The 14,616-nt window shown below is 45.7% G+C and overlaps 1 protein-coding gene across 1 annotated transcript; it reads right to left on the minus strand.

Annotated features, from left to right (window-relative positions):
- Positions 1-10,600: 10,600 nt before the first annotated feature.
- Positions 10,601-13,651, minus strand: LOC101734683 (E3 ubiquitin/ISG15 ligase TRIM25). Its single transcript, XM_018090035.2, has one exon. The coding sequence runs from the start codon at positions 13,231-13,233 to the stop codon at positions 11,587-11,589; it is 1,647 nt and encodes a 548-aa protein (XP_017945524.2). The 5' UTR covers positions 13,234-13,651; the 3' UTR covers positions 10,601-11,586.
- Between the last annotated feature and the right edge of the window lie 965 nt (positions 13,652-14,616).

Below are 14,616 nucleotides of genomic sequence, written 5' to 3' on the forward strand. Positions count from 1 at the left end.
GAACCTGCCCGGATCTGTAGATTCCAGCATCGCTTCTATTAGAATTACTGCAGGAGAAGAGCTAGCAATCTTACAATCTGTGCCCCTTATACATGTGTAACACTTTCTTGGCACATTCACTTAATATGGGCTGTATTTTCACAGGAGATGTGTGTTTTCAAAGAATATTGATACTGGGAACTGGGAACAGCGCAGTGCCTCCACCTAGTGGACACTGAGGAACACACCTCTAGGGGATTTCCACTAGGAATAATCACACATGGTTTGCAGCAATATTAAACTTTATATAACTTTTGGACATAAACAGTAGAACAGCTTTTGGGTGACTGATAATCCTTTCCTGAGGAAACTTGGGAGGGCTATCCACACTGGCACAGTCTCTGTACTTGCCCAGCCCACTTTAGATCCGGATAGACCCCCAACCCTTAAATCAGTTCAGTCCCTTCCCCAAGAGCTCTTTAGTCCCCCCAGGTAGCTCTACCTGCCCCAGAGTACCTTCCCTGTTGAAAGGGGTGGCTGCTCCCACGTAGCAGGCAATTGCAATAACTGTTCCTCCAGGGGACACACACACAGAGTTCCACAGAGGATTTTATATTCCCAGGCAGTCCAGCAGACTTTTATCCTCTCCAGTCTGAACACACACTGTTTGTGCTAACTGCTCACTCTGGGTCTCTATCTCTGAACTGGCAAACAATAGCAGGGGCTCCCTTTATAAGCTGCTGGGCCCGCCCCTAGATTTTTGGCTCCAAAGCTTAGGCACACCTCTCCCAGACATGCACTGGGGCAGCCAGCCAACCGGATCCCTCCCCAGGCTGTAGCTAGGCTGGATGAGATCACAGACTGAGAAACAGGGGACAGGGTTCTCTGATCCCCTACATTCTCCCCTTGGAAAAACCGGCAACGGCCTCGCTTGCCTTACCTCCTTACACGCAGAAACAGTACAACACTCCACAGGGTTCTCCACAGCGGTCTCCCTTTGACTCAACCCCTCATCTCCTTTAGGGGAGTCACTTTCAGATATGGAAGGCTCATAGTAGGACTTCTGTACTGTTGGGCCTTTGTAAGTCTTACAGTTCCGGGCCTGATGACCCATCACATGGCACTTGTAACATTTTCCTGGAAGTCTCTTATGCCGCCAGCGTTCTTTACACAGTGCAGACTGGACCTGAACCTCATCAGGAACAGGGCAGTTTGGCTGTATGTGGCCTATCCTGCCACACCGGTAGCACTTTGGAGGTTTCCTCGTCTCAGTTGGGGTTTTGGCTCTCAGACAGTTGAGCTTTAAACTCTTCCAACTCTTTGCGAAGTCTCTTATTTTCCTCCAGCAGCTTTGCATCAGCAGGGGATCTCTCTGCATGCCCTTGGGTGGAACTCCTCCTCACCCTCACATAGGCATCAGCCTCCTCCCGCCGAACTCTCTCCATCAGAACAACATAGCCAGGGGTTAGTGTATCCTGGTAGTAAGCTCTAATTGTCACGGCAATGGGGTCACTATTTAAAGTCCCTCTCCTCTTTTGGCGAATCCTCAGGGAATCCATTTCAGAACTTTGGATTACCCCACGAGTCACCAGCAGTCTCAGGCCTTGCTCCACCCGCACCAGATAGGCAGACAGGGCTTCCTTCTCTTTCTGGAAGGTAGAGTGGAAGTTGTGGAGCATCTCTGTAGTACTTGCTACAGGGCCGAACGTCACCTCTAGGACTTCAATCAGGTCGCCTGAAGTAGCATCAGGGTGACTAACTAGGTAGGATTTTACCACATCCACAGCAGGGCAGCGAAGGCTCTCAAGGATCTTCCTTCTCATGGTCGCCTCAGGGCCGGTCCAATCTCTCACGGACACCACAGTGGAGTCTCTCCAACTCTCAAATGAGTCCTCACCCGAGGGTACCGGATCTGCACCTGAAAACACTTTAAGTCTTTTAAAATTACCATTCCACGCCAGCTGAGTCAGTTGGTCAGTCAGTAGTCCCAGCGCACTCACAATATCAGGGGTATCCAGCTGGCCTCCCGAGCTAGGCCGACTCCCCTTGGAGACCACGCTCTCACTGGATGGACATTGCTTTACTTGACTCTGTTCAGCTGGCGAATCAGACAGTCTCTTACTGGGCAGCACACCTCCTGGTGCTGTAACTGCAAACTGGGAAACAAGGGTGTCAACATGGGTAGTTAAATCATCTGCGTCATCAGACAGATCTGGCAGAACAACCCTCCATGGCCCTTCATCTCCCGCATCAATATCAGGGGGAACCCTCTCACGGTCTAGCTCTCTGGGGCTGTCTATAAGGACATTCAGCAGAACCCCGGCACAATCTCGCCGTGACGCAGCCACCCTTGGGCGGAAAAATATGGGCTCCCCATCAAGGATTTCATAAATAGAATCTTCTTTTACTCTTGGCATCATGGGCCCCACAACAGCAACCTTCCGGGGGTTAAGTCCCAAAGCATTGCACCACTGGTGAACAGTTTGTGGGGTTTCATGTGCAGCCATGCTTCCATCCAACATTCCCAGCTTCCCAATAGACTCTCAGCAGTGCCTCCAAAATGTAACCCTTTCTTGGCACATTCACTTAATATGGGCTGTATTTTCACAGGAGATGTGTGTTCTCAAAGAATATTGATACTGGGAACTGGGAACAGCGCAGTGCCTCCACCTAGTGGACACTGAGGAACACACCTCTAGGGGATTTCCACTAGGAAATAATCACACACGGTTTGCAGCAATATTAAACTTTATATAACTTTCAGATATAAACAGTAGAACAGCTTTTGGGTGATTGATAATCCTTTCCTGAGGAAACTTGGGAGGGCTATCCACACTGGCACAGTCTCTGTACTTGCCCAGCCCACTTTAGATCTGGATAGACCCCCAACCCATAAATCAGTTCAGTCCCTTCCCCAAGAGCTCTTTAGTCCCCCCCCAGGTAGCGCTACCTGCCCCAGAGTACCTTCCCTGTTGAAAGGGGTGGCTGCTCCCATGTAGCAGGTAATTGCAATACCTGTTCCTCCAGGGGACACACACACAGAGTTCCACAGAGGACTTTATATTCCCAGGCAGCCCAGCAGATTTTTATCCTTTCCAGTCTGAACACACACTGTTTGTGCTAACTGCTCACTCTGGGTCTCTATCTCTGCACTGGCAAACAACAGCAGGGGCTCCCTTTATAAGCTGCTGGGCCCGCCCCTAGATTTTTGGCTCCAAAGCTTAGGCACACCTCTCCCAGACGTGCACTGGGGCATCCAGCCAATTGGATCCCTCCCCAGGCTGTAGCTAGGCTGGATGAGATCACAGACTGAGAAACAGGGGGCAGGGTTCTCTGATCCCCTACACATGTCAGTAACCTTACTGCAGCCTCAGGTACTATTATATATTACATTATTCTGGGATTTATAGTCCAGCAACAACTGAGTAAAGTTTGGTTAAGCCGCGCTGTGCAACACTCCAAGTGATGGAGCAAAAACAAATGACAACAATATAAGTGAATATTGGAAATACATTAAAAAGTATAAATCCAGATATATTACACTGTGTTGCATATTTATTGAAGGTTGAAAATATTTTCAGGACTTTTTTGCTGAACTTCTTGAGTCAGACTCCTTCACGCATTCAAGGCTGGTTATTCTTTCTTCTCACAATTGCCATGTTGGATATTTACAAGCCAATAACAGTATTGGGGAGCTCAACTCTCTGTTAATATACCCAAATGGGTATCAGGTGCAAATACTGGAAAAACCTCATGTAGGGAAGGGCTAATTTACACTTACCCTGAACTCACAACCCTGTGACTTTAAATCTGGGACAACCAAAAACATGGCGGCTGCCCGTACTGCAAAGGGATAGTTCCCAGTCACAGCCTGGGCCAATCAGCAGGAGGGATTTGCTTCTGGCCATGTGACCCTGCTGAAAGAGGTTTGGAGCCAAAAAGATATGAAAGTGAAGCAGATATTTCCCAGGGAGAGAGGAGAAGGAAAGCAGGGACTCTGCACAGTATTACTGAGAGCTGCCTGAGATTCCCCCATCTCCCCTGTGGGAGTTCCTGTGGGTCTGTACAAGTAGGGAGATAGGGTTCCACCTGTAGAACAACTACCCATATAGGGACCCCCATAATCAGAGCATAGGGAGTTAGTTACCCTTCCCATTCAGCCATTTAGTGACTGGGATTACTGCAGCTGCCTGAGCTATTGCTGGGGGAGTAATCCCAGTAGGATAGTTAGGGCCCTGTAGTGAGTTACCAGCGTGTACACTGGATCTGGATGTGGGATTACCCATCAGCCTCCGTGACACCTGCAGTGAATCTCCACCAGGAAGCCTTTCTCTAGCCAAGCATCTCAAGCTCAGTGAGGGTTAAAGCTGCCAGACTGCTTCCCTGCATCTGCTCTGCCCCACAGGATCTATTGCCCTTTCTCTCCCCCAGCATCTCAAGCTCAGTGAGGATTAAAGCTGCCAGACTGCCCTCCCTCTGCCCCACAGGATCTATTGCCCTTTCTCTCCCCTGGCATCTAAAGTTTAGTGAGGGTTAAAGCTGCCAGACTGCCCCCCCTGCCCCTGCTCTGCCCCACAGGGTCTATTCCCCTTTCTCACCCCCAGCATCTCAAGCTCAGTGAAGATTAAAGCTGCCAGACTGCCCCCCCTGCCTCTTCTCGGCCCCACAGGGTCTATTCCCCTTTTACTGCCACCAGGAGTTTGGTGAGGTTTTACAGTTACACACCCCGGGGGGCTACAATCTGGTGTTGCAACACATAACTCTGCTACCACTACCTTCATACAAGGAGTTAACCTGCGCAGACAAATAGTGTGCACACTCAAGGTTCTTAAAGTGACAGTGGACATTTCTTACACAAAGGGGAATATTGTCAAATATTATATGTGTTATGTTGAAACTGTTATTCACTGTTTTCATTTCATTGCATCTTGCATATATATTACAATTTATTTCATATCTATCAATTGTGTGGTTTATTTCCATTACATTTGGTATATTAATCACTGCTGTGTCAGTTCCCAGGGAGTTGTTGCCCACTGGTACATGGTTTAGCCCTGGGGGGGGCACATAAACTTTCCAAACCCTGCAAATCTCCCGCTTAGCAGAGGCTTGAGATTCCTGTTTGCGCCCCAGTGTGGCCCTGGGTATCAGTGCCAAGAAAGGATTACACTCACCTTGCATGGGGGTCAAAATCCAACAGCAAAAAAATCCAGTAGCATACTAAAGTTGCAAGCCGTGTAAAAAAAGTGTTTTATTTGCCCAAGTACATACAAAAAAATGTTGTTTTTTATATGTACTTGGGCAAATGAAACACTTTTTTACATGGCTTGCAACTTCAGTATGCTACTGGGTTTTTTTGCTGTTGGATATTTACAAGCCAGGATAACATTTTTGGGTAAAGGTGGCCATACACGAGCAGATCCGCTCGCTTGGCGATGTTGCCAAGGGAGCGGATCTTCCCCTGATATCCCCACCTACGGGTGGGCGATATCAGGGAGCATTTAGGTTAAAAAAAAAATAATCCGATCGTTTGGCCCTGGGGCCAAACGATCGGATTATGTGGGCGGCAATGGGGCAGTCGGATCGGGGACCGCATCAACGAGCCGATGTGGTCCCCGATCCGACCGGATTTTCTAACCTGGCCGATGGAGATCTGGCCAATTTCAGGCCAGATATCGGTCAGCCAGGCCGCTCTGCTCTCCCCATACACGGCCCGATTAGCTGCCGAATCGGCAGCTATAGTCAGCCCGTGTATGGGGACCTTTAGTCTGAAAAACAGTGTTAGGAGTCTGACCTGTCAGAGTGTTGCTATGTAATACTAATGTGTGTCTTTATTTGCAGGATATCTTTGCTGTATTTCTTTACCATTGGATTTCTTCTTCAAATCAAGTTGAGTCATTCATTCTTACAAGTATTATCTTGAATGATAAAAAGCCTGGGAAGAGGTAGGTTACTGATAGGAGAGTGGTTGCAAATGCAGCAATGTGTGATTCTAACAAGCTTTTCATTTTTGTAGGATTTTTCACAGCCAAGTTCTTGAAGACCAACAGGCTGCTGAAACAATCGAGGAATCACAAGTAGGTACTGACTGACTCTATTCAAAAACATTTCCATTTCTCAGACCAGGAGTGAATGAAACCTCTGCTTTCTGTTCAATGTGCAAAATATCTTTTACTATCACAAGTGGGTGGGCGAGTATCCGTGCCAGCCCATATAGCTTGTAACAGGCATAAAAAAGCACAGCTGTCTTTAAAAGTATTCACCTTATTAACAAAATAGTTACCTGATAAAAATGAGTTACGCTTAGCGCTACAAGAAGGGACATATGCATTTCATATAATAAAGCATCATCATAGTTTTAGGTCAATGGACTGTTCTTCAAATTGAATTAAGAAATTCTATAAGAGCATGTTTAGTTTTTCAAGACCCAAATGTGCACTAAATGTAACTAATGTAATGACTAGGGGGGCAGCTGGAACAGTTACTTGAGATTTACAGAAAACTTCCTTTGTTACCTTACTGATTGGTGCTTCAAACCATAGCCATATAAACGCTGTCCTGTACTATGAAGGAATGTTCTTGTTGATAGTGAGTCGGGGGAGCAAGTGCAGATACACAGTAAATTGGCTGACTTTTTTGAGCTTGAAGGTGAAATTGCTGCAATTTTGTCTAAGAAAACCCTCCATGTTATTAGTAGGCTGCATTAAGAAAACAAAGTAATTGGCATATCTGCTGAAAACACTAATACTAATTGGGGCGACTTGAAAAGAAAATGGGGCAATAATGTTTTTTTTAAAGAGCAGCTCTTAATGAAACGTTGTGGCACTAGGCTGTGCGGCCCACATTGTGCATAACTGTGCAGCCTGTGTTGGGATGATCCCTCTAGATATTCATGGTGTAGTTACAAAGATGTTGGGTTATTTTCATATCTTCACAGCTAGAGTTGAACGCCTCAAAAAATGTTGTGATTTTGTTGGCCAAGAGTGGAAGGAGGTTCTTAGCTCTAGCAATGTCAGCTGGTTATCTTTGTTGCCAGCCTTGGGAAGGATTCTTGGCCTTTACCCAGCATTAAAATCTTTTTTCCTATCTGAAGACAAAAGCCCAGTGGTCTTATAGAGATGGTTCTCTGATCCTTGCACCCAGCTTTGGCTAGAGTTTTCTAATGCAACCATTCCTATTTTTCATGATATTATTAAGAAGGTTGAAACACAAGAAGGAACTGCTGTTGAGACTTCATTGTAAATTAATTAGTTTTAAAGTATAACTACTAGAATGGATGAGAGTTTTATCCCATCTGTGGTTAAAGCCACACTGACTTGCCTTGAAGAAGATGGCTTGTATAGCAACGCTGACTAACTTAGTATTTCTACTGACTTTTACAATACTGGCATAGAGTACTTACATGTAGAGATGTAGCGAACTGTTCGCCGGAGAACTAATTCGCACGAAAATCGGGTGTTCGCAAGTTCGTGAACTTTTAGCGATGTTCGCAATTTTGGGTTCGCCTTAGCTGGAGCCAAATTTTGACCTCTCACCCCAGAGCCAGCAGATACATGGCAGCCAATCAGGCAGCTCTCCCTCCTGGACCACCCCCGGACCACTCCCTTCCATATATAAACCGAAGCCCAGCAGCCATTTTACATTCTGCCTGTGTGTGCTTGATGAGTTAGCATAGGGAGAGAGCTGTGCAGGGGTTTGAGGGACAGTTTAGGTAGCTTTGCTGACTAGTGATCTACTTTCTACTGCTCTGTATGTAGCTGCTGTGCACAGCTGTCCTTCTGATCTCATCTGCTGTAACCCAATAGTCCTTGTAAGGACTGCTTTTATTTTCTGATTACTGATTACAACAACGTATTTTTCAGAGAAATTTTTGCCCTTGATCCCCCTCCTGCATGCCACTGTCCAGGTCGTGGCACCCTTTAAACAACTTTAAAATCAGTTTTCTGGCCAGAAATGGCTTTTCTAGGTTTAAAGTTCGCCTTCCCATTGAAGTCTATGGGGTTTGCAAAGTTCGCAAAAGTTCGCACTTTTTGGCAGAAGTTCGCAAACGGGTTCGCGAACTTTTTTTGTGAGGTTCGCTACATCCCTACTTACATGCTTTATGTGTTCATTGTGATCACATTGATACAACTGAGTGAGTTTTACTAAACAATGTACCTGAGGCAATCCATTGAGCAGGGTGTGCAGTAGAGTAAGAGTAAGTCAGATCTATTAGATATAAAGGGGGATGACTTGTTTGATGAAATTAGTTTAGTTTTAAAATGTTTTACAACAGATACAAAATTGCAGGAATGAAACTCAGCTTGTGAGAGGCGGATAGGTTTTTCTATTCTTTCATGGAAAGAATCTGTTCCTGTGTGTATAGGGCAGTGCCTGTGAGTGAGTAGGTGCATATGAAATTACTGCAGGGGATTGGGCCCCATATAGTTCATTTACCCCCTTTGGCCACAGATTGTCTTGAATCAGTTGTGCTGTAGATTGTAAAAGCTTTACTTCTTGTATTGGTTTCTCCTGTTTCTGTAGATAAATCTGTATTCCCAATGTATACACCCATTTGTTGTATAGTGCTGCGGAACATGTTGGCATTTTATAAATATGTCTTACTAACAATAATAATAATAATAATGTAGCCCACCCTAGGGTATGGCTTGATGTACTGTACTTGTGACTATGGTGACACCCCAAAGATTCCCAGTAAATACCAACACAAACAGGAAGTAAACCCAGATTTGTTACACAGGAACTGGGCTGAAAATTAAATGCAGATAAATGCAGAGAGTATGAACAGGCAGAAATGGCAATTACAGTGCAATGCGATGCAAACCGCACTAGCAGTTAATTTCTAACAACAAAGTAAATAAACACCTAAAATTGGGAGCCCCCTAATGTCCTATAAGCCGGCAGTGTTGGGGCCCTTAAACAACAATTTGCATCCAGGATGCTTGAACTTTTTTATTATAGCTTCAAATGTATACGGTCACAATTATCTGTGATTCTAAGTAGTGTTTTCACTGTAATGCACTTGTGTTGGTCAGTAATAATAGTCCCACAGGGGCTGGGTGCAGTCTGTATCTCCTGTGGCAACTGGCCCAGATTGTTCCTCCTGTAGAGTCTGTGTGAGGGAACTATATTGTACAGGCTGTCCCAGTGTTACTGCTGCTGCACAAATAGATATATATGTTAGTTACCTGTATGTCAGTACTGTGGCACACTTACTACTGAGATGTGGGACGGGATATTTGTTTGGGGCCGCAGGTCTCCCTTCAGTGCTGAGCTGGTGAGTAGGACTTCCATGCAGCCCCCACACATACTGTGGCCCTTAGCAGAGATCTCTAGCTGCTCTCCACTCCTCAGGTCCTCAGATCAACTTCTTCCTCATCCTTTTTGGAGCACATCCTCTCCAGAGCATGGCCTTCTGGGATCTATAGTCCCTTCATTCCTATTACTATAAATACTGCTGCAGTCCTTATATCAACTGTGGAAATCCACATTAAGCAGGAAAATAAGCTTATTTTCAAGGAAACCAGCTGGGCTACAATAATATACAAGGAGAAGAGGAGGGGCCTCTGGAAATGTAGCCTAGGGGCCACATATCCCATTAATTCGCCACTACCAGTGGATTTCAGTGCCAAATGACATAATAAATTAGTGGATAAAGCTAATCAGTTCCTTGTCAGTCCTTATGTCCATGCACAACCCACATTTTAAAGAGTTAGAACCTAAATCTATGTTTGTTTTCTTAGCTTTGCAGGATGTACATATATAAATGTTACACAAACAAACTTCAATCTATATGAACTAAGCCCCTGATTAGCCTATATCTATCAATCAAAGCCATTTAAAAAGAAAAAAGTATTTTTATTGTTAACATTAACCAAAATAAAGAAGCAAAAATGGTTAAAAACACACCCTAACCAATAAAACAGCAGCAGCAGTATAGGAGGGGCCCCTCACTCTGAATTTTCATAATCATGTATTTAATTCCACGGACTCTTATATGGCAATTTCTTAACCGAAATCCAGTGTATATGTATTCCAAATGCATAGTTTACTCCACATAGATACAGTAGGGTGACATCCAACACAGTTTAGTGTGTCTAATCCACACAGTTAATCTGATATAATTGTATACACCTTATTGATCAGATGTTGCAGCAGTTGCACTGACCCTGATGGAGCAATTCCTAAGTGCAGTGTATAACCAGTCATGTACATCAATTAGCAGAGTTTTGGTGCAGCAGATATTGAGAATGAAAGTCACTGAGCCGGATATAAGTACAGTATGTTGTGTAGGTTCCTTGGTATAAATGGGCTTTCCGCCCATATACTCGCATCTTTACAGCAGTTAGGAACAACCCCAGGCAACTCTTAGGCCTCCATGTGGCCTCCCAGCTATATACTCCTAAGGATTTCTTTCCTATGTGACACGTGTGTGATTAATATACAGTCATTGTTTGTATTAGGGGGTTGTAGGCTGTAAATAACAATAACTCTTTGTACTTATCTGCCTGCATCGTTTGGATGTTGCTGAATTATTTTTGCTTCATATTGATCCGTGCTCATGTCAAGCCATTCGTGTCGGAATGAGTACCGGGGTCTCTAACTCGGCTCCAGAAAACAAAGCACAGGAGGCAGATTGATACAGGTATTATAGGGGCTTTGGGAATGGAAAGGTAATTTAGTGGCAAACCCAGCCCCAACTTATATACTGGGAGTAACAATTTCCCATACGTGAGCATAACTTTCATATACACGGATATCACTTTCCCCTCAGCCACAAGCTACTCGAGGGAGCACTCTCGGCTATTGGAATACATTTTTACAACCATAATTCCCAACTAAATGATAAATAATTAGAAGCCGCTACAATGAAGTAATAAAAGAATAATAATAAAGAAGGTTTAGATGCAGTGTGGGGATAATCAGGTTGGAAATAGCGCTAACAGATTGATTTAACCCACTAAAAAGGACAGTCCCCCAACCCCGCTACCCGAGTAACAGCAGTGAGGATTACATGCTAATTGTTATTCACTGGCATATTGGGATTTCTGATAGGTTCCCGGGTCATATCTTTTTAACTTTCCCTCATCCCTGATTGTAATACAATGATTTTATGGGAGTTTAAATAAAGGTTGAATTTTTGTTATAGGTGTGCCATTAAATATGTGTTGCTTGTAATATTTGGATGTGTACTTACACACATTGTGCTCCCAAAACTGCACTAGTGCAAAGTGCAAAGTGCAAAGTTCTTTTGCTTACACAATAAAACACTCAGTCACACGTGAGCCAACTGGCAAATGATCACTGGGAAAAGTTGCCCAAACACTGGCCCATGTACAGGAGGCGGGACATCACTCATTGGCTGAGAGAGAAAGGGGCGGTACAGGGAAAGCAATGAGGGCTGAAACTAAGGAGTCAAAAGCAATTAATATTCTTCTAGCAGTATAAAATGGAATTTAGACAACTTTATTAGTTAATATGGCTGCCCAGTCACGGCTAGAGGAGCGTCCAATGTAAATATGGCTCTTGCACCCCCTTCCTTTCCTGGCATCACAGGACTAAGGGCAGCTCTGGGAATGGGGTTCCTGCTGGGCAGTGGGCGGGGCCCTAACTAATGATTCTCACACAGGCATTACCATACCACCCTACCCAGAATGCAGCATGAAGGGGCTCAGTGAAGGAGGCAGTGAAGGTGTGTAAGTACCTGATTGGCTCACTCAGCTCATAAAAGGACAGGCGTCCGGCCTCATAGTCCAATGAGATCCTGATTCTCCTGCAGGAAGGGACGTGGGGTAACTGTGTGACTTTACTGTCATGTATCACTGTATAGTTATTATTGCATCTGCACAAACACCAGGACTTGTTATTATTCCCAATGTAGGACTGACCCCCTCCCCTCTCTATACTGGGATAGGCCACCCCTACCCCCCAGCCCCCTGATTCACTGCCCTCCACTTCCCAGTAATGTCGCCCTGAGGGAAAACTCCTGGTGCTTAAAACCTGAGGAACCTGAAATCTCTGTGGGGTTTGTGGGCGACGCTGGTCTGTATGTGAGTAGGAAGCAGATTTCCCATCCCCTGATACAGATACATGATTCCCAGCCATGTTTATATCCAGTACCAGCTCTGTAGCCCCCTGCCCATAGATCCTTCCCTCTACCCCAGTCACAATCCCAGCTAAGCCTGTGAGTAATGTCTCTGAGATCCGACCCACATCCAGATCCCCTACAGCTGGGTCCTCAGTATCTGCCCCCTCAGTACCCTCTCTCTCTCTGCCCTCAGTATCTGCCCCCTCAGCACCCTCTCTCTCTCTGCCCTCAGTATCTGCCCCCTCAGCCCCACAAAATGCAGCTCCCTGGGATTCCCATTGTTCCTGTAGGACAGTGAGTGGATCTGCCATGTTGCACAGCTCCTCAATGTGCCGGATCTTCCTGGACAGCTCATCCTTCTTTATTTCCAGCTGTTGGATCAGCTCAGTGAGTGGGAGTGAGAGCTCCTCTTTCTGCCTGGAGATGTCACTCAGAAGTCGCTTCTCTAGGGCTTCCAGCTCTTCCCTGATGCCCCTAAACAGGGCAGTGACTCTCTCTGTCTCACCGGCTGCCGCTTCTGTCACTTCTCTCCTGCGCTCCTGCAGCCTCTGGGCTCCTCTCTCAGTCTCCTCTCTCTCTGGGCTCAGTTTCTCCAGAACTTTCCTCAGTTTCTCTTTCTTCTTCTCAGAGGCCTCACTCAGCAGCTCTACCCTGTGGCCCCGGTGCTTCTCATCCACCCAGCAATACACACAGATACAGGCAGAGTCCTCACAGCAGTGATACTCCAGAACCTTGTGATGTACAGAACATTTTCTCCCCATAAAGGAAGCGGTGGGCTCAGTGAGTACATGTTCTGCTGACTGGCAGTGCCCCCTCAGGTGGGTATCACACAGAGAAGCCTCACACAGGAGACAGGATTTAGCAGCAGGTACAGGAGAGAGGAGACAGTAAGTGCAGAAGATCCCAGTCTCCCCCGGCTCTGTCTCAGTCGGACGGAACCTCTCTGCTATGTTCCCCAGAGCTCTGTTCCTGGGCAGGGCAGGGCGCTCCTGATACTCAGCTCTGCATTCAGGGCAGGAATAAGCCCCAGACCCCTCCTGGGTACCCAGCACCCCCCCAATGCAGCCCCGGCAGAAGTTATGGCCACAGGGCAGGGATACCGGATCAGTATAAATGCTCAGGCAGATGGAGCAGCTCAGCTCGTCTCTCAGATCAGCAGCCGCCATCGCTGGAATCAGGAACAAGAAATGAAACTGAACGTTCCTCTCTCTCTATAACCAGTGGAACTTTTTAAATCACAAAGGTCACAAAGGGTGGGGCAAATGTATTGTGCAGGTATAACCTTCCTGTTAACTCTTTCAGTTCCCATTATTTTATTCCCATTTAAGGAACTACAACTGGAAATGAATGTGGGTATTTTACCTTATCAGTTTACAACAATATTAACACCCTTTCTGGTACTTGGCAAAGTCATCAAGGGAGCCAATCTTCTCCTGATATCCGCACATATGGGAAGGTGATATCAGGCTAAATCAGTTGTTTTACACAACAATTGAATTAGGATGGAGAGTATGGGCACTTTCAACCTGCAGGAAAAATCACACCTGCCCAATCAAGATCTGGGAAACTTCAGGCCAGATGTCAGTCGGAGAGGTCTGTAGTTTGTGCCCCTACATGGGCAGATAAGCTGCAGAATCCTCACTGGAGGATTTTTTTGCATTTCAATGCTGCTTTGGGTACTGAATAGTCTGAAAAGTTTTATTGTGCAATATTGCTTTAGGAATACAATCCTGATGTTGCTGGACTACAGCTCCCAGCATGCCTCACCCTTCATTATATGTTACATTATTCTGGGATTTATAGTCCAGCAACAGCTGAGTAACGTTTGGTTAAGCCGCGCTGTGCCGCAGGCTTTATTGTCCCTTTAAATGTAAAGATATCTCTTGGAGTATCTCATGGTTCCACTCTCAGTAAAGAGTCCTGTTTGGGTTGCTCTAGTGGGAACCCTGCACCCTGTAAGAGCTCTGTCTCTATAGGCAAAAATGTGACTAAAAGTGGAGACACACCAATAGCATTGGCCATATTGAACTGAACCAATATATTTGTTTTATTAGGCTTGATTACCCAAAATGGTAACTGAATGCGGCAGTGGAGCAACTAGTTGTTACAGGGCCCCATAGCGACTTCATATTAGGGCCACAGACATTGGTAAGTTGATACATTCTGCAAGATATACTAACATTGCTCATTAATAAGGGCCCTGTAGATAGTAGACAGTTCATTTTATTTGCACATACAAATACAAGTACAACATGTAGTGAAGTGTCGCCTAATTCTTCCAACTATTCTTCACGCTGACCGATAGGCAATATAGATAAACTTAGAGGACACTTGCCATTAGGTCCTTAGGTGACTCTTCCCACAGGGAGCTACTAAGCTTCTATTGGAGTCAGGGCCAGAACTAGGGATAGGCAGAATAGGCAGCTCCCTAAGGTGCAATGATTGGGGGGGCCAGGCAAGAGCCTCTTCTGCCTACCCATAGTCCTCCTCCTTTGTCATTGCCCCCCTTGTCATTACCAGTGGGGGCAATGAACCATCGCATCGCACCC

Source organism: Xenopus tropicalis, chromosome 1, assembly GCF_000004195.4.
Source record: "Xenopus tropicalis strain Nigerian chromosome 1, UCB_Xtro_10.0, whole genome shotgun sequence".
Classification (NCBI taxonomy): Eukaryota; Metazoa; Chordata; class Amphibia; order Anura; family Pipidae; genus Xenopus; species Xenopus tropicalis.